The sequence below is a fragment of the Prunus dulcis genome, chromosome 1 (genome assembly GCF_902201215.1).
Source record: "Prunus dulcis chromosome 1, ALMONDv2, whole genome shotgun sequence".
Classification (NCBI taxonomy): domain Eukaryota; kingdom Viridiplantae; phylum Streptophyta; class Magnoliopsida; order Rosales; family Rosaceae; genus Prunus; species Prunus dulcis.
In genome coordinates, this window is record NC_047650.1 from 38,093,431 (window position 1) to 38,115,796 (window position 22,366).

Consider the following 22,366-nt stretch of genomic DNA (forward strand, 5'->3'; position numbering starts at 1 on the left):
TGAATATAATTTCCCCTTTTGTGTATATATATGGGGCTCTAGGTGGTGGGCTAACTAAAGCCTACCCTTAAGTTTCCTCTCTTTCATTTGTGGTAGAAAAAGCAATTTAAATTATAGAAAGCCAGATGGACAACCTTTCCAAATAAAGTTATTGGTTCTTTTGGCAATCTGCTAGTTGTTTTCACGAAAATAATAATAAAATACTAGTTTTGGGAATGAAAAAGCAAAAAACAAGAAGATAAAGCACGTATACAAGAACATAACTTCAATTAGATAAAAATGTAGAGTTTTGATTGGAGATCAATAAACGGTATGGTAAGCGGTTTATAGTTCAAGTAGTTAAGAGTATTTAACTATCACTGCATCCAATGTCATAGGTTCGATTTCCCACTCTCTCAATATCACTTTAATAAAAATAAACGGTTTAAATCCTTAAATTCGAATTTATATGATATTTTACAAGATATCCTTGAAAAATGGGACATATTATTGATTCATTTACATAATTTCTATTGTCTCTCCCTATCACAATTTCCATTGCATTGTACAAATATTATGTACGGGGGTGATGCCACATATGTATTGAAAATCAATTAGTGGTCCCTTTTGGCCAGCAATGCAATTTATTATCTTTATTAATTCTTTTAATTGATGGAAATCTTTAATTTGATTCCTTAATGAAAACGTTAATTGGATAACCCAAGGTCAGTTTGGTCATTATAACCCTAATTTTTGTGCTTATGCCGCCCATGATCTCAAGATAAATCTCAAATAAAAAACGCTCATAGACCCACACATTCGTCTATAACACAAAGATAGGCACTGTGTAGCAGTGTAGCCTCCACACAGCATACCAGAGACAGCTGATAGGTTAAGATTATAGACAGTCCATAATATAGAACCCAGTTGTTATACCGTATATAATAATCCCAATAATAAATACATGGGTTTTGTTTTTTATTAAAGCAAAAATAGTGTGCAAAAATATAAAATTTCGATAAAATATATAAAAAAATTTAATTTCTGATTTTTACCTAAAGAAGAAGAGGCTGTTCTTCATACGTTTCGTTCCCAGTGTCGCTAAAACACACACAAAATTACACACACCCTCTCCCTCTCTCTCTCTTTCTCTCGCTCTCTCTCTCACCCAAACCCAATTCTATCTTTCTCTCTTCGCGCAAACAAAACCCTATTTCCAGACTCAGACTCTGAGCCCCATTCTGCGTTTTGTTCCCAAAATCCCTCTTCCTTCTCTGCGTTTCGCTCTCCGCCGCTTTCACTCTGAAACTCCCTCTCTCCCTCTCTCCTTTTTCTCTCTGAAACGCATTGTTTTCAATATAGAGAGAGAATATACTGGGGGCGGTTATTAAAACGGTTACGTTTTGGCTTAATCGTCAATCACTGCTGGGCTAGGGTTAGTCCTCTCTCTCTCTTTTTCTCTCTGAAGTTTTTCGTATCGTTTGTGGTCGAATAATTTTGGGGCTGTGGAAATCCTAGGTCTTCGGAGTTACATAGACGCAGAGAGGGATAATAATATATACATGTGCTAGGGTTTCTATTTTAGCGCATTTACTCGGCGTTCACTCCCAGATGTTGGCGTTGCCCTAGGGTTTTTTTTTGTCTCTTTCTCTGGAGATTGAACTGTTTGATGGGTGTGAATTTTCGTGCGAGAATCGTGGGTTGTTATTCGTTGTTGCCATAGTTAACACACCTATTGCTTATCTGTCTGTTGGGCTTGAAGATGAGGGTCTTCTGAGTTTGCAATTTCCTTCTGCAAATCCATCTTTTGATTGAAGATGGATGCGTAGACAGGTTTTTCCTTTTCTCTTCCTTGTTTCCATTTTTTCAATCCCATTGTGTTGTAATTCGAGACATGCACCTTGTCCTTGCCATTGCCTTTGTTTTCGTGCTCTGGGTTCACACCTTGGTGAAAGTCTGTTTGTTTTTCTGAGCCCTAGTGTTGGTAGATATAGATAATATGCTATTCAGTGCGTAACAATATCGGAGCCTGTTTACTTGATTAATTGCAGTGATTCTGAAACAAGATTGGTTATTTAGGGAAAAGGAAACTTGGACTTTGCTATTCTATACAGAAGAGTACCTTTGCGGTACAGAACTGTGTGGATATTCTTTTGATAAGTTTGACAGAGGCAAATTATAGTTGCCATATATAGGATAAATCAACCACTCTCATTGTAGGGGGGAGTGCATTTGGAGTAGTAGCAGCGACTTGCTTGCGGGTTGATTGTGAAGCAATATTGGTTGTTTAGAAGAAAAAAATATTATAGTTGGAACTTAGTATCTTTGCCAAAATATAATAAATTTGGGGAAAGGGAAGAGGCGGTGAAGAAGGTGAGAAGTGTTTCTGTTGTTGTACCTGATCATGTTCACTGCTCCTTATGGAAAGAAGTGAACCCACTTTAGTTCCAGAATGGTTGAGAAGTACAGGAAGTGTTACTGGGGGTGGCAATTCAGCCCACCATTTTGCATCATCATCTTCTCACTCAGGTATTTTTTGCTTTTTAAGTTTCATGGACCCAATGTTTTCCTTTGTTTTTTTACACATATACTGCAATTTGCACACACATACATATTGTGGAGGCATCTATTTAGATGAATCTTATGGGAACATCTTTTGACTGAGATTATTTTTTTAACTTATGTGTAGATGTTACTTCTTTGGCTCATCACCTGAGAAATAGAACCTCAAAGAGCATAAGTGATTTTGATACACCACGTTCTGCTTTTCTGCTGGATCGATCTTCCTCTTCCAATTCACGGAGGAGTTCTAGTAATGGTTCTGCAAAGCATGCTTACAGTAGTTTTAACAGAAGCCACCGTGATAAGGACCGTGATAAGGAAAAAGAGAGATTAAACTATGGAGACCATTGGGACCGTGACTGCTCTGACCCTTTGGGAAATATTTTTACCAGTAGAGTTGAGAAGGATACTTTGCGGCGTTCTCAGTCTATGGTGGCCAGGAAACAAAGTGAGCTTCTGCCCCGAAGAGCTGTTATTGACTCAAAAAGTAGCAACAGCAATCATAACAATGGCAATGGTTTGCTTTCTGGGGTTGGAGTTAGTATTCAGAAGGTTGTGTTTGATAAGGATTTTCCCTCACTCGGAACTGAAGAAAGGCCAGCTGTGCCTGATATTGGAAGAGTTCCATCCCCTGGATTTAGCACAGCGGTTCAGAGTCTGCCTGTTGGTAGTTCAGCTTTAATTGGTGGGGAGGGATGGACGTCAGCTCTGGCAGAGGTGCCTTCTACTATCATTGCAAGCAGTAGCTCAGGATCCTTTCCTGTTCAACCAACGGTTGCTGCTACTTCGGGTTCTGGTACTTCAACTGCAATGGCTGGTCTTAACATGGCTGAAGCATTAGCGCAAGCTCCAGCACGAGCTCGCACTGCTCCTCAGGTAACTGAGGTAACCTGAGGTTTTACTTTCCTCATGCTATTTGAACAGTATGTACTTCTGGCTGATCTGACAATGCATTTTCTTGTGTAGTTATCTATCAAGACCCAGAGGCTTGAGGAATTGGCTATCAAGCAATCGAGGCAATTAATACCAGTAACCCCTTCGATGCCCAAAGCTTCAGTAAGTGAACTTACAGTGATGTTTGCATGAGCTTGTTTTAGTGCTGTTAAACTTTATGACTTCTAATTAATCAGACAGGTGTTCGCAATAATATTTTTTGGGTCATGCTTGTTTTAAGTGTTTGTATAGTTTACCATCAAGAAAATAAGGAATTTAGTTAATGATGCAAGCTAGATAGTGTTTTTTATCCTTTCCCTTTTATACATTTTCTTTGATGTTTGGCTAGCAGGTGCTTGTAGTAAATTTGTGGATTGTTTTAATTCTCATAGGTTTTTCATCTCCCTTATTTCAATAATTTAGGTTACTTGTTGTGACTAGTTTTGCTTTCACTTTTGTTGATATCAAACTTCATGATCTCACCTGTTGTGCAAAGGTGTTTGGAGGATTTTAAACTGAATTTTGTATTATTGATGCTCCATTTGAGACAAGTAACTTGTGATTATCGAGCCAACCTTACAAATTAGAAGTCATTCATGTTTAGAGGTGTGTGTTTGGCGTACTAGCAAATTCGAATAACGCTTTGCTCTAGTTTCTCTTCTTAGACTCAACTGAAGTAATAGGGTTGATATATTTCAGATTAGTTGACAGTTACTTGTTGAGCAGTCTAATTTGATTTCAAAACTATGTAAGCAATGAGTTTCCTAGTTGATTTTGGACCTATTTTCTCTTTCTCATTATCTGTATAGATTGTTAGGGTGATAGATGATTCAGTGATATAAATAAGAGACAGCCATTGGTGTGGATTATTTAAGTTCTTCTGATGCTCGAGAACCATCCCTCTCTTACTCCTTATGTTTTCCTCCCTCTCTCCCTCTCTTGTCATTGGTCCATGTATGGTGGGGATCCTTGGGAGTAGATAGACAAGATAGTTTGTTGCAAAACTCGTTATTTACTGGCTGTCTTCTGATCAGGAGTCTGCTGTTTCCTTCATGCTATTTCTTAGGCACTGGATAAAAGATGGAATACTTGTTTTGATTTTCATTGTAAGATACACAGCATGAACAATGTCCTATTTACTTGGGTGTTCCCTCTGGACTGTCGTATGGAGATTAACAATTTTCTTTATAAGGAAAACCTACACCCTTCTGCGCCAGTTATGCAATGAAGAGGATTGTTGTGTTTCTGTCTTTGTTAGAAGCATACATCGTGTTTCCTCATTGTTCACATCATTGGTTTGAAACTAGTGAAAAGTGTTCTGCAATTGTTGTTTGAAGTTTTGTTGTTTACACTGTAATTGGGTTATGACTCTTTCATGCTGCTTTTTAAGTTAATCTCATTGGTCAAGTTTGGTGAGTAGTACATACATAAATGGTCAAGATTGAAAAATGACTTGTATGCCGTTCATTTTTCAAGAAATGTATATTCATACATACACAGACAAAGAAATACACAATCAAACACTTCTGATTTGCTTATTTGCCAAAAGCATTTACGTTTTTGAGTTCTGGTAACAATTTTCTAACATCTTTTCAGGTTCTGAATTCTTCTGACAAATCAAAGCCCAAAACAGCAGCCAGGACTGGTGAAATGAATGTACCTGCCAAGGGTGGACAACAGCAGCAACCCTCTCAATTGCACCACGCCAATCAATCTCTTCGTGGTGGTCCTGTCAAGTCTGATCCTCCAAAGACATCTCATGGGAAGTTCCTGGTCCTTAAACCAGTATGGGAAAATGGTGTCTCCTCTTCCCCGAAGGATGTTACTAGCCCTACAAATAATGCCAGCAGAGTAGCAAATAGCCCACTTGTTGTTGCTCCTGCAGTTGCATCTGCTCCTCTAAGGAGCCCCAACAACCCAAAGCTTTCGCCTGTGGAGCGCAAGGTAGCTGCCTTGGATCTGAAATCTGGATCCACATTGGAAAAGAGACCTTCTCTGTCTCAAGTCCAGAGCCGGAATGATTTTTTCAATCTCTTGAAGAAGAAAACCTCAATGAACAGTTCAATTACTCTCCCAGATTCAGGCCCTATCATTTCATCTCCCACTATGGAGAAATCAGGTGAACTAACTGGGGAAGTATTCAGTGATCCTGCGAGCCCTCACGCTATTGAAAATGGTGGTGAGGTGACTGTGAATGGTGATAGCTCTGAAGAGGTTCAGAGGTTTTCTGATACTGGCCCTAGTGTGGCAGTTTATCCTGATGAGGAAGAGGCTCGTTTCCTTCGATCTCTTGGATGGGATGATAACCCTTGTGATGATGGCGGTCTTACAGAAGAAGAGATAAGTGCATTTTATGACCAGGTACAGAACTCTTTCTTCGCTCCACTAAGGGTTTTGATCTAGCTTCCTCCATGAATGGGACCACTCAAGCTAATAGAATTGGGCTGAACTAAATTTAAATAATTGTGTCCAAGGAACAAAATAGGTGCAATGCTTTGTAGTTGGTTATTATTTCTGTATTAAATTCCTTGATAAAAGAAAAATATAATGTTTTTTACTATTTAGTCTTGTTTTGAACTCTTAGTATAGATCTATATAAGTTGGTGCTTTTGGAGTTGGTTATTAATGTCACTATTTGCTATGTGCCAAATAGGTTTCTGCAGTTGAACATATTCTGTTTAACAATTTGCTAATGCATTTTTATTAACTCTTTGTGTGTGCTCTTTTGTATGCAGGTCCTGAAATCAAGGCCATCTCTGAAACTTTGCCGAGGCATGCAGCCAAAGCTTTCTACGCTGTCTGAATCTCGGGCAACTAATTTGGGCGGGGCTCGCTCTGACTTGAGCTCATCTGACTCTGGGTCTGAAGCTTGATTTTCTTTTTCCTCACACATAGATCCAAGAATTTTCAATTTTTTTGATGGCAGATGGTTAGTCTCTTTTCTCTTTTGTTTTGGAAAAAAAAAAAAAAAGAAGCTGATGAGTTTGGTATGAAAGAAGAGACTGAGTTTCGGTTACAACTCTGCATTCTGCAAATAGTGCAATAAGTTACAGGTGCCCCCGATCCTGTCTGCCTAAAATGGTTTTTGTTTAGGTTTAAAATTTTATGGGGGAGGGGTAGAGTAGGGGCTATTTTGTCTGCAGTGGAAGAAGAATGAGAAATTGATATTTTGGTGTATTTTGGTCCTTTTTCTTCCTCTTTTTTTCTTATTTTTTTTTCTTCAGGAGGTTTTCATTCTACAAGAAAAAAGCTTATGATGTTTTTGGTCAATTTTACGGAAAAGAAGAAATCAAAAAGGTTTATTTTTAGTTTTAGTTCATCTTGGTATGAATGTTTTTGCATAGTCATTCATTAATATTTTTGTTAGATCAGTTCATGTTATTATTTGATGGCCTAATTACGTATGAATAATGGAAATAGAAGAAATGTATTCAAGATTTTATTTTCCAATCTGAGGTCGTAATTACAAAAGTGAGCAAATAAACTCGAGCAAGGTTAGATATATAATCAACAAGTTTTGCACTTGCCAACGCAAATCCACTTTAAAAACTAAAACAAATCAAACTAAACGCCTGCCAAAAAAGAGAAGGATGAGGGGAAAAAACAAAGCCTACAATTGGTAAAACCACAAACAAGAATGTTTGGAAATTGGGTATTCAAAATAGAAGAATTTGGGTGTGTTTACACAGGTGAATTAGGTAGAAGGTACTTTCAGTGCTTTTTGGGAGAATTACATCGCTTCTAACAAAGTTTTCGTAGCAAGCTTGAACCTTAAAACTCCACTTGTTCCATATGACTTGAGTTCTGTTTTATGTTCAACAAAAATACTATTAGCACAAGTGTTTTATACAAAAGCAGTTCAAAATTAATTTAAGGGCACGTTTGGAACTCCTTATCTAAGATGCACTTATGCTTTTAAAAAAAACAGTGACCACAAACAAGATGCAATCATAGGACTGATTTTTTTTTTTTTGGCCTACAAGGTCTGGCGGGAAACGCAACACTTTAGGCTTATTATATCATAAAAAATAGCGTTAGGTACTACATCATTTTCCTTTTGCTTTTTAATTCAAAAAGTGGGGAGAAGGAGAGCAGAAAATACATAGAATATTATGAAGGCAAATCAAAAACGGTTTTTAAGTGTAGATCTATTAGGTCTTCCTCCTCTCTTTCTCACCTCTCTCTCATGTCTCCTCTTTCCTATCAAGATGACAACCACCCGATTGCTTACCTGACTCTTGTTGCCCACATTCCCGTCAAAACGGAATCTGACATCCGTTCTTTTCTTGACTCGCCCAGTTTTGTACAAATTGCAACATGGAAGTATGTTCTTGCATGCACCGATGCACGGTTGTGCTCCCTGTATCTATAGTTCGATTCAAAATATTAAGCACAAAATTTATGAATTGATTCCAACGCATGGCCCATGATTGCAGAGAAGACATAACTGAATGGATCATCATGACCAAGTAATTTGATATAATCAATGTATTATCATAAGCCCTCACATCATGCGGGGTTGTGAAATAACGTAAGAAAGACAGGCAAACAAACTCAGATTTTGACAAGGCAAAAAGGCATTGCCTTAGTTTTAGCAATTTAAACAAGACTGGTGGGACAATATAAACATTTACAACGGTGAAAAATACCTTCCATATTAACTATGGAAATGGAATTCGAACCCTATCTACCATTCATCTTTCTGTCTCCTTGGTCCAACTGTTTGAAGAAGTTAAATGATACACATACACAGCCAATTCCCTCAGTTGTGAAATCCAGGTTCCAAAGGAAAAGGTACCGCTCATACATCCCTACTTACTCCGGGTGAGCGGTCCAATAAATTAGCCCACTGCAGGAAACAGAAAATGAATTAAACTGGCTTGGTAACGGTATGATATGCAGCGCGGTATGGGTTACATAAAAATACATTTTAAAGCATTGAAAGCATTGTACTGCCTGCATGTACTTATGCACATTCATGTTCATGCATGTATGTGCATTCCATTACAGTGATGTCGTTCATCAATATGGGTGCTCCCTTGACAGCCAAGAGTAGGGTGCCAGAAAATATCATTATTTTACATGTTCAAGACAGAAACAAATCACATCACTTATATTTTGAGACTCACATATATTAGTGGAAAAATTATTTTATTATAATAAAGCAAACCAGAAAGCCCAACAATTCAACAGGTGAAAGCAAAGCTATTGAGATGCATGAAAGCAAAGGAATTCAATGAGAAATGACTTAGAAATATATCCATGAGACACATACACACAAATAGAGTAAATGTACAAACAGCATGCTTATCAACAAAGAGCGGCCCCATTTATAGATCTCAAATACATAAGGGGTGGGGGCGGGGCTCCATAAAAGCAACTTTACCTGATCAACACAAAAACTGATTGCAAGACACCAGCAACTCCTGTCCACACTGGAGGACCAGTTGTCACAAGTGAATCCTGTATTAGCAAACCCACCGATGCCGCTAGAGATACAAAGGCTACAACATAGGCAATGAACAGCCAAAGCTTCAACCTGTTGCAATTCAGAGAAGGATTAGTTTATAACCAATTTCAGGAACAATCAAACAGAAAGAACATCAAATTCTCATAATCCATAGCTTCAAATGATCAAATGAGACAGACCTTACAATCCTGAGCTCAATATCAAGCTCACAGATATGCATAACAATGTGTTTACAGCTTTACATTCAATGGCCAAATATTAAATCATCTAACTAATCATATCATTATCTTATTGCTTGATTTACAATGGTCAAATCATCTAAGCAAACTAAATTAAGCGAATTGCATACACAAATCAAAATCGCAGAAAACAGTCGCATTGAAACTAAATAAGAAGGACCCATGTTCAATTTTAAGCTGTGCAAAAAGAGCAAAACTACAATTGCTCACCTCCACTCGCCCTCTTCGTACGGAGAGTAATCAATGTCTTCCTTTTTAACGCAATTGAACATCAACGCCGCCAAAGATGCAAATATGCCTGCAAAAACCACCAATCACACACACAAATAAAAAACCCTAGAAACCGAAAACATGCAAAAAGATTGATCAAATTGGGTCGGGTCGGGTCGGACCAGGGAGGTAGTGGACGAAGGAGACCTTGACGGAGCTGCAAACGACGGCGTCGACCCAGAACCACCAACCGGCTCCGAACACGGCGCCGGCTACGCCTGGCCCGAAGATCGCCCAAAGCTCCGACACATCCATATGAAACGACGCCGCTTGAACTTGCTTCGGTGGTTATTGGTTCGCGAAGACAAACCGGATCGGGTGTCGTCTACCGGACTGTTCGAAAAACCCGATGGCTGCTTTCTTTTTTGCTTTTCGTCAACTGTGAATTGCTCTCCACTCTGTTTCTAGTCGATGCTTGAAGCTTCCGTTTTGTCTTTTGTTTTTCTTTTTTGCTTTCTTGGGGAAATGTTAATAATTATGCTTTTAATCCTTGTATTTAGTGGAATTAATTCTTTTTTACTTCATTACACTGTATAAATAAATTTGGATAAATTAAAATCTAAAATTCGGCAAAACACTAAATTCCTCGAATGGCCGCGCACATGTTCTACCAAACATAAGTGTCACGCACGTGCATGTGCCACCAAATTTTAAAAAAACATGCGAAGTATATAGAATAATGGAAATTACTCCTCGTCATCATAACTTGCAGAGAATTGTGAAACATTTAAAATATTAAAAAATAACTTTGGTTAATTCAAACATTAAGAATTGAAATTATTAATTAAATAAAGATAATATAAATTCATAAATTTTCATCTCTTTTATTCATGTGACTTGGACTAAAACTCATTGATACTAATAATTACATCGTGATCGATAAAGTCTATTGTAGCGTTATTTAGTTAATCCACATTGTAAATGTGCTCAAACAAATTCAACTCACTAACAATCAAATTTTGACTCGTAATTTTGTGATTTTAATTAAGTTCTTATTGTGTGTGCAATTATTACTTTTGTTATTATCTTTTATTTGTTTTAGAACGTGTTGAAGAGTTGAGATATTGCGTTTGTTTGCATTTGTCTTTTATCAAAACTTGATGTTCATTTTCAAGTTCTTATATAGTAAGGATTTGAAAACGTTTTAGATTAATTAGAGATATTGTATTTGTTCACATTTGCCTTTCATCATAACTTAATTTTCGAGTTCTTATATAGTAAAGGCTTTAAAACGTTTTAGATTAGTTTATATTAAAGCTTGTTGTATGTTTTTCGTTTAATGGTTGTATTAATGACTATTTAAATTTTCTTGAAAAAGAATGATAGTCAAAATTATTTTTAATTTTAATTTCTCCTATATTTTCGGATAAATCATTAGGTCATTCTTCTCTAAGTGGAGACAATACCATATCAGTATATAAACGTAATTTTTAATATTTGTGAGTCTCGTATGCTCCAAACCATTGCCATTTTCTTGATAAAAGAGATAAGTGAATGAAATTGTGTAAATAAAATATTGCATTATTTGAACGAAATTTCCAATTAATTAATTTTAATATCATAAAGTTGAATAATCACAAGTACAGAAAGTGCTTAAGCACTGAGAAAAAAGGGAGTGAAAAGCAATTGCCAAATTAGACAATTGACTCGGTGAACGATTCCCATCACTCGATCCTATAAATGAATGCCACGCGTAAAGCTTTGGAGCTGCACGAGTTCAAATGTGTTGCGTCACTCTATGCTAGAAAGCCCCCACGTATAAAAAATATCTCCTAAAACGTACCGTCCTCACTCACTGCCTGCAAAAAACGCGAATCTCTCTCTCTCTCTCTCTCTCTCTCTCGCTGTCTCTCTCTCCCATTTGCGAAGAAAAAAAACAAAAATAGAAGGAAACCCACTCAAAAAAACGGATCCAAAAGAATACAAACCAGAATATAACCGTAAACCCTAGCCCTAGCCCAGCCGCGACTTACCTTACCCACCCCCTCTCTCTCTCTCTCTCTCTCTCTTCGTCGCTCACTCTAATACGAGTTTTCGAATTAGGGTTTCGGTTTTCTGTTAGCTGCATGTCAGGGCTTCGTCCACCAGGGTTCGATTAGGATTGAAATTTATAATTTTATTTATAATTTTAGATTTAGGGTTAGGGCTAGGATTTCGGTGATGGGATATATGGTTGGTTGTGGGTTGCGGGGTTGTCGGTGATGACCGGAGGCCGATGTCACGAGGAGAAGAAGATGATGGGTAGGGGTGCGGACGGAGGTTGCGGCACGGAGGAGAGGCCATGCCCAATTTCTAGGGTTCCGCCTAAAATTCCGGCGACCCAACCGGAAATTCCCGAGAAGTCTAGCTCTTTGAGAATTGATTTTTACTCGCAGGCCAAGAAGGCTTTGTGTGAGCGCTCTCCGTATGATGTTACCGAGGATGGTTCAGCTTCGAGTGTGCCCACCACCTTGCCTAGGAGCTTGGCTAGCTTCTTGTCGAGGCAGTCTGATAATCGGAAACGGCACAAGAAGTCGCATGCCAGTGCTGAAAAGAAGAGTTCTCGGCAGAACGAGAGGTCGCGGGGTTCCAACATATGGGCGGAGACTGAGGACTACTTTAGACCCTTGAAATTGCCTGATATTGACACCTTGTGTCAGGTGTCTGAGCTTAGTAATTTAGCTGCTCGCAAGTGTTTTTTGATTCCGGTTTTGGGAAATGGTCCGAGGGTGAATGCAAATGAAAACGTCAAAGCAAATGGGGTTTTTGTAAGTGAGGAGAATGCAAATGCCGGTAATTCAAATAGTGTTGTTGTCAAGGATGAGAGTATAAATGGTGGGAATGCTAATGATGCTGTTGTCAAGGAGGACAATGCAAATGTTGGGAATGCTAATGAGGTTGTCGTCAAGGCTGAAAGTGCAAATGATGGGAATGCCATTTCTGTTGCAGTTAGAAACGTGAATGAGAATGGTGGAAATGAAAATGGAGTTGTTGAAGATGAGGTCAAGAGGGTGAAGGATGAGCATTCCATGGAAATTGATAGTGTGGGTGCTTCTGGGTTGCCTGAGGGGGATAAGGGTTGTTCTGTTTCAGATTCTCCTTATGGTCTTGAGTGGCTTTTAGGATATAGGAATAAGATTGCTTTAACATCGGAGCGCCCTTCAAAGAAACGGAAGGTTCTGGGTGTTGATGCAGGGTTGGAGAAAGTCTTAATTGGTTCCCCTTGTGATGGGAATTCATCTTTATGCCATTTCTGCTGCATGGGCGATGCAGGTAAAGAATCAAACCGATTGATTGTTTGTCGTTCTTGTAAGGTTGGAGTTCATCGGAAGTGCTATGGAGTGGTAGAGGATGTAGATGCATCATGGGTATGCTCATGGTGTAAGCAGAAGACTGATACTAGTAATTCAGTAAAGCCTTGTGCGCTTTGTCCAAAGCAGGGTGGGGCTTTAAAGCCAGTTCTTAAGAGTATTGAAAATGGTGGATCTGTGGAGTTTGCTCACTTGTTTTGTTGTCAGTGGATGCCTGAAGTTTATATAGAGGACTTAGTGAAGATGGAGCCCATACTAAATGTTGGAGGAGTGAATGAAACCCGCAGAAAGTTAATATGTAATGTATGCAAGGTGAAGTGGGGCGCATGTGTTCGATGCAGTCATGGTATTCTTTGTTGCTTTACTGTCTTATACAATTATCATATCTGTTTTGGCTGGCATGCCAATGGAATGCTCCCGTTTTGGTATATGTGCTTAGTTCTCCATCTATTAGACTTACTTGAGAGTTGACCTGAAATTTAGAAGATACAAATATGGTGTTGCATTGTTCTGTTAACACCCCACATGTACTTTCTGCTGTAAGGTTTGCCCCCCACATACGATAAACCCACAGGAAGTGGGGAGCTAGTAATCTATGTTCAAACTGATTTCGTAACTTTGCGTGTAAAGTGGGAAATGATTTTATCTTTTGTTACTTTATAATATATTTGAATTATAGTTAGTTTTATTTAAAATATTCTGCAAAAAATAAACATCATGAAAATATAGGATGTTGCACCAATTGCTAAAATTTGCGGTTATATATTAGTATGGATTTTAGATGTACTTTGTATTTATGTGCAGTTCTACCAAAATATTATTACTATTTTCTTGTCCTCGAATTACAAGTTTCCGTTCAGTGAAAGAATTGAATAAGTGAGCCTGCTCTAAGTTTCGTTGCAAAGTAATTTTTTGCTCCCTTCCCTTTTTGGATCTGTGTTAAGGAAAATGTTAGCAATAATATTTCTTTGTTACTTCATAGGAGAATCATATTGTTTATAAGATGTAGTCTCTCTCCTCGCCCCACTTGCTGGGTAAAACTCTCTCTTGACTGAACTTAACTTCAATTGGCAATTTCATTTTCTGGAAGTGTCTGAGGAACATTTTGTTTCTTTCTATTGATGCACTTTTTTGGCATGATACTTACATGGGTGGTCTTTGCCATGCTACTTTTATGCGAGCTAGATGTCCTGTCTCTGGTTTTGGGTTAGTGATCATTTGTGGGCTTAAAAATCTTAATATTTTCTTGTATTGTGGTGGATCAAGGTTTAGTTCTTAAAAAATTGTACATTTATTTTTAACCAGTTAGCTGTTCAACTATTAAAATATTGTTGAATTGACTTTTGGATTACTTTCGCTCTGATAATGTTTTTTTTTTTTGGCTTGTTGTTCAGGAACCTGCAGAACTTCATTCCATCCATTATGTGCGAGGGAGGCAAAACAAAGAATGGAAATTTGGGGAAAATATGGGTGTGATAATGTAAGAGTTCTATGCATGTGTTTGAGAATCGTAATCTTATAATTGTTGTTGTGACTGGTGTCTAGTATTGCTATGTTTTCTTTGTCTTAGGTGACATCTTATGACTGTGATCAGGCTTTCTGACTGAAGATCTAACTTTTGATAAACATGTAGGTTGAATTGAGGGCCTTCTGTCCAAAGCACTCAGAAGTACCTGATAACAGAAACATTCAATTAGTAGATCCCCCTGTCTCTACTGACGGGAATGCAAATGTCTCCAACCATTTACCTGTGGCATTGTCAGAGAGAAAATTAAACAAGTTAAGGGTTGGCCGTAGAAATGGTGATAAAATTGCAGTCGCTACTGGGGCTCCAGATATTATTTCTGAGAAATCGGGTGATTGTGAATCACAGGAGATAGCGTTTCCTAGTTCAAGATTAAATGCTAGACTTCAGTCGGATTGTAGTGATGCACAGCCAATTATTGATGCAGGGTCATTTGAGAGGAGCAGTGAGGATGTTAATGCATCCAGCTCCCATAATTTTTCTCTGATTTTAAAGAAGGTAACGTATACTTGAGGTTCACTCCCTTCTCAACACATTTGGAATTCACCAGCTTGTTTTAATTCTTACATTTTTTCTCCTGCAGCTGATTGATTGTGGAAAAGTTAATGTGAAGGATGTGGCATCAGACATTGGCCTTTCATCTGATTCTTTAGCTGCATCACTTGCTGTAATGCAAACTAGATATTTAATTTTTTATTTTCTTTATTAGTTTCCAAAATAGTTTAAGCAGATATATGTTTTTTTCCTCAAAATTTTCTTTTGTGGCCTTTTCCTGCAGGATGATAGCATGTTCCCTGATGTGCAATGCAGAATAGTTAAATGGCTTAAAGACCATTCTAACTTGGACTTAAGGCAGAAAAATGGGAAAATGAAATTAAGATCAGCAATTTCATCCATGGCTGAATTTGGGGGTTCTGATGGTTCTGATGCTGCATCTTTATCAGAGTCTGATATGACAGATGTAGCTGTTAAGTCAGTACCCCCACGGAGAAGAACCAAAAGTAGTTTTAGGATTTTGAAGGACAACAAAGTAATAAGCTCATCTGAGGGGATCTTTTGTGACAATGGCACGTTGAACAAGATTAAGGTAGATCAAATGATTACTGATGAACAAGAAAATTCAAGTAAAGTCTCCATCCCTGATCCCGTTGAGAAGGTAATTAATTATTTGAGAGAAGTTGGTTATGCAAGCCTTCTGACTATTGCTTGTGACTACTAGTGTAATCCGATTCCTTGTTCGGTTGGATGATGGAAGGGCATTATATGTAAATATTGGGTGTGATGTGGTTAAGTGTTTCACCAACTTCAGTTTGGTTTTAGTTTGTCATCTACAATGTTCAAGAATTTTGTAATGAGTTAGGAAATGGCCCAGCCTTCAAGGCTTCCATGAGGAAGGGCTTTCTCCGTTATAACACATGGTGCAGTTTATTTTCGAAATGGTCTGGGGATGTTTGTTGTGTGAGCATGCTTAAGGTTACATGGGGATTGAACGTTATAAATGTTATGATAGTCCTGCTGCAGTAATAAGGATTACACTTGAGTGTGGCTCTGAATGAACACTGCTTGCGCTCTCTTTCTTGCTTTCTTTCCACCCACCCTCCCTACCCCCCTCCTCTGCCCTTTCATTCCTCTCTCCTGTGTTATGCCTCAGTTATTCAGACCTTTGTTTCTAATAATTTTCATGTTTTTGCAGAATTTGACGGAGGCTGTTGGGTTTCAGCATTCTTTGCCGACAATTACACCTAAATCAGAAGGTACTCTTCTCTGTTTCTGCTGGTTAGATGCCTTCATATTATCTTATCAAGTAAATGAAAAATTGAAGATTTTTGTTGTCCATATGCATGTTGATTGACTAGGTCAGACTTTAAATTCCTGGTTCTGTGGAGATTCCAGGTTAGGTTCATATAGCGAATCTCTTTCATAATAGTGACCTCCAACTTAAAATTTATAGGTTCAGTAAATAGGTGGAGTCTTGGAGTGAATTTGAATAGGACTCGGGAAGTGGTGAGGCCTACAATCGTTGTAGTTGCAGCTTATAGCTAAAGAGAGTTATTCCACTGCTGAATTATTTGGGATTTGAGTACAGGAAATACCAGTTGCATTCCTGTACAGGAAATTAGATATGAATTGTGTTGCTATTGCTAGTTGTTTTTCTTCCATTAATTTTTGTTCTATGTTCTATTTGCTCTGCTTTTGTAGAAATTTTTTGTTGTATCTGGGTTCATTCTGTGTTGCACTGTTGCATACATAGATACCTTTGCATCATTGAAGTAGTTCTTGGCGTCTCTTGTGACATGCAAAAATGGTTTGATGGACAGGTAATTCAGCTAAACCCTTAAATTGCAGCGTTGTGCAAAAGGGTCAAGAACAGCTGGCTACTATTCCTTTGCAGAGTACCTCAGTGATCGTAAATGAAGATCAGTCGTTTTCAGTTGCAAAATCAGTTGATCCTGAAGTCAAGTAAGTTTTTTTTTTTTTTTTTTGGGGGAAATTGTCAAATCGTTTTTTTGTTTTTGTTTTGTGATTTCATGAGAACTCCTCTGAATCTTGCAAATGCACGTTTGCAGTAAATCTGAGCCAGAAGTTCCTAGTTGTTATGTCCATCCGTATATTGAAAAGAAATTGTTTGAGATGCAGAATGGAGAAAATCCAATATGTGGTAATGATGGTAATGATTTTTTTGATTTGTTTCCCTGTTGTTGCAATGGGTGAGTTTTGACAGGTAATTTATTTGGCAGGTTCAAGCGAGGGAGAAATTTCTCGTCTGGAGGCATCTTCCCATGCCAGTGTTTGCTGTAATCACCAATATAAGCATCCAAAATGCTGTGATAATATTTGTAAATCTGATGAGGTAAATTTAGAAGAGTTGGTTAAGGCTCGAAAAATGGGAGCTCAAGAACCGTCTCCAGAAGATGAAGTGGAAGGAGAACTCATTTATTACCAGAATAGGTTGCTCAGCAATGTAGTTGCGAGAAAGCATTTTACTGGTATATGTGTTGCTCTTCTATCCTCTGTTACTTTTATTTTCAGTGTTCCCTGCCTCTGGTAGGGGCCTTCAAAAGTTTGTATATTGATGTTTGATATTGATATAACTTATTAACATCTATTGTATATGCATTCTCTTGCAGATATTTTAATGTATAATGTTGTTAAGACTCTTCCATGGGAACTTGATGCTGTACGGAAGCAAAAATGGGATGCTGTGCTTGTTAATCAGTATCTTTGTGAGCTTAGAGAGGCAAAGAAGCAGGGTAGGAAGGAGAGACGGCATAAAGAAGCACAGGCTGTGCTTGCAGCTGCAACTGCTGCTGCTGCAGCCTCTTCTAGGATTTCATCATTTAGGAAAGATGTCATTGATGAATCTTCCCATCAGGAGGTTAATGATTTTTTAATTTTGTCATTAAGACTTTGGCCCTTTATTGTGTCATTTATTTATGTATGTGGTCATTTTTTTCTCTGCAGAATGTGATGAAGTTGAATACTTCTAGTGGGAGGTCTGGCTTTTCCTCACAGCTGATGCATCGGGCGAAAGAGACATTTCCGAGGGTGGCTGTCCCTAGGATTTCTGTGGAAAAACACACTGGTTTTGTTCATTCTGTTGCAGATTTTTCTAAAGAACATCCTAGATCTTGTGACATCTGCAGACGTTCTGAGACATTGTTAAACCCGATCTTAGTCTGTTCCAGTTGCAAGGTTATCTTCTCTTTCTTTTGGGTTTAATTTCATGAAACTTGCTACTTTGCTTGGGTTATAACTTATAACCAAGCCCTTTTTTTTTACAGGTTGCCATTCACTTGGATTGCTATCGTAGTGTTAGAGAATCTACAGGTCCGTGGTACTGTGAATTATGTGAAGAACTATCATCATCTAGAAGCTCTGGAGCTCCTGTCAATTTTTGGGAGAAAGATCATTTTGCTGCAGAATGTGGTTTATGTGGTGGCAAAACTGGGGCTTTTAGAAAATCTTCTGATGGCCAGTGGGTGCATGCCTTCTGTGCTGAGGTAAAATTTTCTCTTCTTGTGCACATGAACAATGTCAATTAGGTTTTTTTGAGTGAAGAAATTGATGTTATTTGCTGTTTCATCTGGTAGTGGATCTTTGAATCAACATTCAAAAGGGGACAAGTATCTCCCGTTGAGGGAATGGTATGTGTATATCAAATGCTGTGGCAATCACAATTTTGAACAATTTAGATTACTTTTGTTTTCACTGAAGATCTTTTCTTTGCCATGAGCATTGAACTTAATATTCCAGCAAGCTAACGCTTAATGTTAATCTGTTATGGTGCCAGGAGACGATTTCTAAGGGGATTGATTTTTGTTATATCTGCCGACGCAAATGTGGTGTTTGCATAAAGGTAAGAGTTTAACATCTTTTTAGGTTGCGATCTTATGCTTTGACTGGCAAGGGTTTTTTATATTCACCTTTTTATTATCTTACAATTAGGATCACTGACAGTTAGGCATCTGTATTATTATTAATTTTTTTTTTTTTTTTGCAGTGCAACTATGGTAACTGTCAGGCAACATTTCACCCTTCATGTGCTAGAAGTTCTGGTTTTTACATGCACGTGAAAACTTTGGGCGGAAAGATTCAACACAAGGGGTATTGTGAAAAGCACAGCGTTGAGCAGAGGGCGAAGGTCTATATTTTTATTTACTTAAAAGTCTCCATCCTTTTGATGGTTTATGATATGTTATGTTTATTTTTTTGGATGTTGAACTTATACAGGCTGAAACACAAAAACATGGAACTGAGGACTTGGAGAACCTCAGGAAAATTAGGGTAAGAGCTATTCTTACAGTAATTACTGCTGCTCATATACTTTTCTATGTCCACAACTACATGAAAATATCAAACAGAAGATTGAAGCGCAAAGCATATACCAGTGTATAGATTGAGCTTTGCTTGTGTGCACTTACGTGAAAACGTGGGTTCAAGGTCTTTATTTCTTGCTATTATGCTTAAGCAAAAATACTTCCTTCTACTCAAAAAATGCAGCAGCCTTTTGGCCTGAGTTATTCTCATGATGAGCTGGTTTGGAGATCCACATGGAGTATCTCCACATTCACTTAGCAGGGACACAAGAAGTTCTTAGGTGTTAGTTTACTCTTGGTATATTCTTATATCAGAGATTGAACTTGTATCTTTTAATTAGTCAACTACCCTGCCATTAGGTTTACAGTGCCCTTCGATCTCCAAGTTACTGATCTGGATTTTGATATGAAGTTTCTTTGGGGCTTGACTTGATGCAAATACCTGAATGCTAAAGATGATTCAAGATATGAATAGTTAGGAATTGGAACTGTTAGTAAGGCAGACAGTTCACGTATTGAAAATGTGGAGTTTTCAATTTCATGCTTCTAAAATAGAAAGGAGTTTTGATGTATAATTATGGTCTTTAGGCGTGTGGTCAATGTTCGCAATTTTTACCTCAGTGGCATCAACACAATTTTCTTCTTATTCTCATATCATGTACTGAGTGATCTATTTTCTGTTGTCCATGATGGTGTCTTTGACACGTGATATTTTGATTGTTTATAGAACTGAATTGCGTGATTGAGTTGTTACATGAATGGTCCTGTGCAGGTTGAACTAGAGAGGGTACGCCTTCTTTGCGAAAGAATCATCAAACGAGAAAAAGTAAAGGTGAGGCATTTTCATGGTTGCTGCTTTGTTGGCCTTTCTAGCTCTTTGCTGCATATGGGCTAGGATTACCTGCTTACCTCATGAATTTGTTATATGGTGCATCTTTAAAATCTATGGCCCATGGCTAAGAACTCAGGACCTACTTCACTTTTTATAAAGGAAATTGTTGTACGAGTGTTTCTCAATTGGAATGGTGTTGTCTCATAGAAGTGTGCTGCTTCTCTTCTATGTGGGGTGGGGTTTATGATTCTGCTTAGCGGGTGTTCTGAATGGGGTTTGCAACCTTTTCCACTCTCGGTTCATGATTTTTGCGTGTTTCCCCTTTGTGCACATAATTTCTACCCGAACTGTTTATAGCGTTGGTTCAACGCCTCTTCTGAAAGGGCTTCATGTTGCCTCTCATTGATACATGCATGTTGGACCAAGTTGTATTTTCATATAATCTATCCGGTCTCCCCTTTTGTCTGTGGTCATGCTTTTCCTCCAACAGATTCTTTGCTGATGTGTATGTGGTTATAAGTTTACGTGTCACCTTATGTCTTACTCTGATGGATATAGAGTAAAAAAAATCTGTGGTTTTGGATGTCGATGGTCTTCTGTTGCATAATCTTCATGTAATTCTGTGATGGTGTACTTATCTGTTGAAGGAATTCATGCTAAGTAAGTTTTTTGTTTTAATTTTAAATGCAGCGGGAACTTCTCATTTGTTCACATGATCTTCTTGCTGTGAGGAGAGATCATGTTGCTCGATCTGTGCTGGTTCATAGTCCTTTCTTGCTACCTGATGTTAGTTCTGAATCAGCTACAACATCTCTTAAAGGACATACAGATGGTTACAAATCATGCAGTGAGGCATTTCAAAAATCAGATGATGTGACTGTGGATAGTACAATTTCCGAAAAGCGACGGACCAGAGTTCTGATAACTATCGACAATGATCAAAGGACAGATGATGACAGCTCCACATCCCAAGATCATTTTACTCCAAAGCTCACAGAGAGGGCACAATTTTCTGAGAAACAGATTCCTTGTAGACCTACTGCTGCAAATTGTAATATTTCGGAAGACGGGGGATGGAGGTCAAAATCTAGAAAGGTATTTTACATTGCATCCTTGACTAGTCTTCTTTATTATACTTGTATATATGGTAATTACAACCATGGTTGAGAGATTTATGCCAACTGTAAATCTTCAACTCACAGCATGCTGAGACATTTGAGAAAGAACTGGTAATGACTTCAGATCAAGCGTCGATGAAAAATATGCTATTACCCAAAGGATATGCATATGTCCCTGCGGATTGCATCCCAAATGAGAAGCAGATCAACCAGGATGCTTGTTCTGGTGAACCCCCAGAAGGAGATGGGTAGTGTGGCGCACCTTTTGGTTTGTGTTTGATCTGTCCTTTCGGAACACAAAAGGACCACAATGCGAGTATTCTCTGCCCACCATCCCAGACATCACCGCCGCCCCTGGAAACCGCCACGTTTATCAGTTTCAAAGGGAAATGGCCGAGTGAAAGATGGAGGCTAGGTTCACGCCGATGTATTCATAGTAAGGAAGCCACATTTTGGGTAGGGATGTGAAGTTTTGGTGTCATTGTTGTATATTCTTGTGAGAGTTCGACTGTACAGTGGGTGAGGGTTTATTCCTTTTACGTGTATTAGAAGAAGGCATATGGATTTTATATCTTGATGCCTGCCTTTTGGTTCTGAGAGTAAAGAGAATCTCCTGCTTGTAAACCGCGTACAAGAAATTAAAGCGTATCACCCACTGCCCTTGCCCTGTAAAGTTATTGTATATATCCTTACAATACCAATCCTCAAATACCAACCCTCAAATGCATCAGATTAATCCATTGTTTAATATTCGAACAATCCACGATCCACAACGTCGTTCTTGATGCCTCTGAAGTTTTCTCAGCCTGACGCAAGTTTTTGGGTTGATGGTTATCACTTGAATTTGCTGGGTTTGTGGGCAATGCTGGTGCGTATTGCTTGGTTTGAAATGTTGTACTGTATCATTTGGTAAGAATAAAGAGTCGCTATGTTTTGTGGATGTATTCTGATCCCTGATTTTAAGTTCAGTAATGTATCTCAGTTTTTTCCTTTCCTTTTCATTTTTTTGCTCGTCTTCCCTTCTCACAAGGAGCTACTCGTGTCGTTTGCTTGGGTAACACAAGTGAAAGCAATCTGTAGAATTTGGAAAGGAAAAATATTTGCCTCCTTCCCTTTCATGAAGTATGAGCCTTTACTTTAGTGCCGATTACAGTTTGACATGCATATTCTTTTTATGTTTTTGCATGTGTCTAATCAATGTTTCCTTCCAAAAAAGAGGCAAGTAATGTACATTTAAAATAAAAATATCTTCTATAGGAATAAGATTATGAAGAGAGGTAAAATTGGTTCTATGAATGTTAAATGTTCTGATGTGATATGGGCAATTTAGT

At 38.2% G+C, this 22,366-nt stretch overlaps 3 protein-coding genes across 5 annotated transcripts; 2 read left to right on the forward strand and 1 right to left on the reverse strand.

The window, feature by feature from the left end:
* The first annotated feature begins 1,047 nt into the window (after positions 1 to 1,047).
* Positions 1,048 to 6,788, forward strand: LOC117634515. 2 transcript variants are annotated; one of them, XM_034368669.1, is made up of 5 exons: positions 1,048 to 2,508; positions 2,669 to 3,417; positions 3,508 to 3,597; positions 5,071 to 5,835; positions 6,210 to 6,788. In XM_034368669.1, exons 1-5 carry the CDS (start codon positions 2,400 to 2,402, stop codon positions 6,345 to 6,347), a joined length of 1,851 nt encoding a protein of 616 aa, XP_034224560.1. In that variant the 5' UTR covers positions 1,048 to 2,399; the 3' UTR covers positions 6,348 to 6,788. The 2 variants fall into 2 exon arrangements, with proteins under 2 accessions (XP_034224560.1, XP_034224551.1); XM_034368660.1 differs by having other exon boundaries at positions 1,049 to 2,508; positions 2,669 to 3,426.
* A 1,130-nt stretch (positions 6,789 to 7,918) lies between these two features.
* On the reverse strand, positions 7,919 to 9,918 carry LOC117616689 (transmembrane protein 50 homolog). Its single transcript, XM_034346078.1, has 4 exons — positions 9,576 to 9,918; positions 9,394 to 9,481; positions 8,861 to 9,013; positions 7,919 to 8,323 (listed from the first exon to the last, which is right to left on the reverse strand). Exons 1-4 carry the CDS (start codon positions 9,706 to 9,708, stop codon positions 8,290 to 8,292), a joined length of 408 nt encoding a protein of 135 aa, XP_034201969.1. The 5' UTR covers positions 9,709 to 9,918; the 3' UTR covers positions 7,919 to 8,289.
* Positions 9,919 to 11,292: 1,374 nt separating this feature from the next.
* Positions 11,293 to 22,029, forward strand: LOC117622458. 2 transcript variants are annotated; one of them, XM_034353128.1, is made up of 19 exons: positions 11,293 to 13,089; positions 14,138 to 14,223; positions 14,377 to 14,766; positions 14,852 to 14,935; positions 15,047 to 15,424; positions 15,962 to 16,022; positions 16,587 to 16,728; positions 16,836 to 16,936; positions 17,007 to 17,255; positions 17,397 to 17,644; positions 17,731 to 17,961; positions 18,051 to 18,269; positions 18,360 to 18,413; positions 18,560 to 18,625; positions 18,770 to 18,910; positions 19,000 to 19,053; positions 19,858 to 19,917; positions 20,608 to 21,012; positions 21,120 to 22,029. In XM_034353128.1, exons 1-19 carry the CDS (start codon positions 11,655 to 11,657, stop codon positions 21,285 to 21,287), a joined length of 4,572 nt encoding a protein of 1,523 aa, XP_034209019.1. In that variant the 5' UTR covers positions 11,293 to 11,654; the 3' UTR covers positions 21,288 to 22,029. The 2 variants fall into 2 exon arrangements, with proteins under 2 accessions (XP_034209019.1, XP_034209027.1); XM_034353136.1 differs by having other exon boundaries at positions 11,294 to 13,089; positions 16,836 to 16,927.
* Positions 22,030 to 22,366: the final 337 nt, after the last annotated feature.

Bases quoted from the DNA above. Each gene is read 5' to 3' on its own strand.
- LOC117634515 (XM_034368660.1), top strand. From the start codon at position 2,400: ATGGAAAGAAGTGAACCCACTTTAGTTCCAGAATGGTTGAGAAGTACA. The intron at 3,427-3,507 runs GTAACCTGAGGT...TTTCTTGTGTAG, and splicing joins CTGCTCCTCAGGTAACTGAG to TTATCTATCAAGACCCAGAG. The intron at 3,598-5,070 runs GTAAGTGAACTT...ACATCTTTTCAG, and splicing joins CTTCGATGCCCAAAGCTTCA to GTTCTGAATTCTTCTGACAA.
- LOC117622458 (XM_034353128.1), top strand. From the start codon at position 11,655: ATGACCGGAGGCCGATGTCACGAGGAGAAGAAGATGATGGGTAGGGGT. The intron at 16,729-16,835 runs GTAAGTTTTTTT...GCACGTTTGCAG, and splicing joins TCAGTTGATCCTGAAGTCAA to TAAATCTGAGCCAGAAGTTC. The intron at 18,414-18,559 runs GTATGTGTATAT...TTATGGTGCCAG, and splicing joins TATCTCCCGTTGAGGGAATG to GAGACGATTTCTAAGGGGAT.
- LOC117616689 (XM_034346078.1), bottom strand. From the start codon at position 9,708: ATGGATGTGTCGGAGCTTTGGGCGATCTTCGGGCCAGGCGTAGCCGGC. The intron at 9,014-9,393 runs GTGAGCAATTGT...GAATTGCAACAG, and splicing joins TACGAAGAGGGCGAGTGGAG to GTTGAAGCTTTGGCTGTTCA. The intron at 8,324-8,860 runs GTAAAGTTGCTT...TGTTTCCTGCAG, and splicing joins TCAGTTTTTGTGTTGATCAG to TGGGCTAATTTATTGGACCG.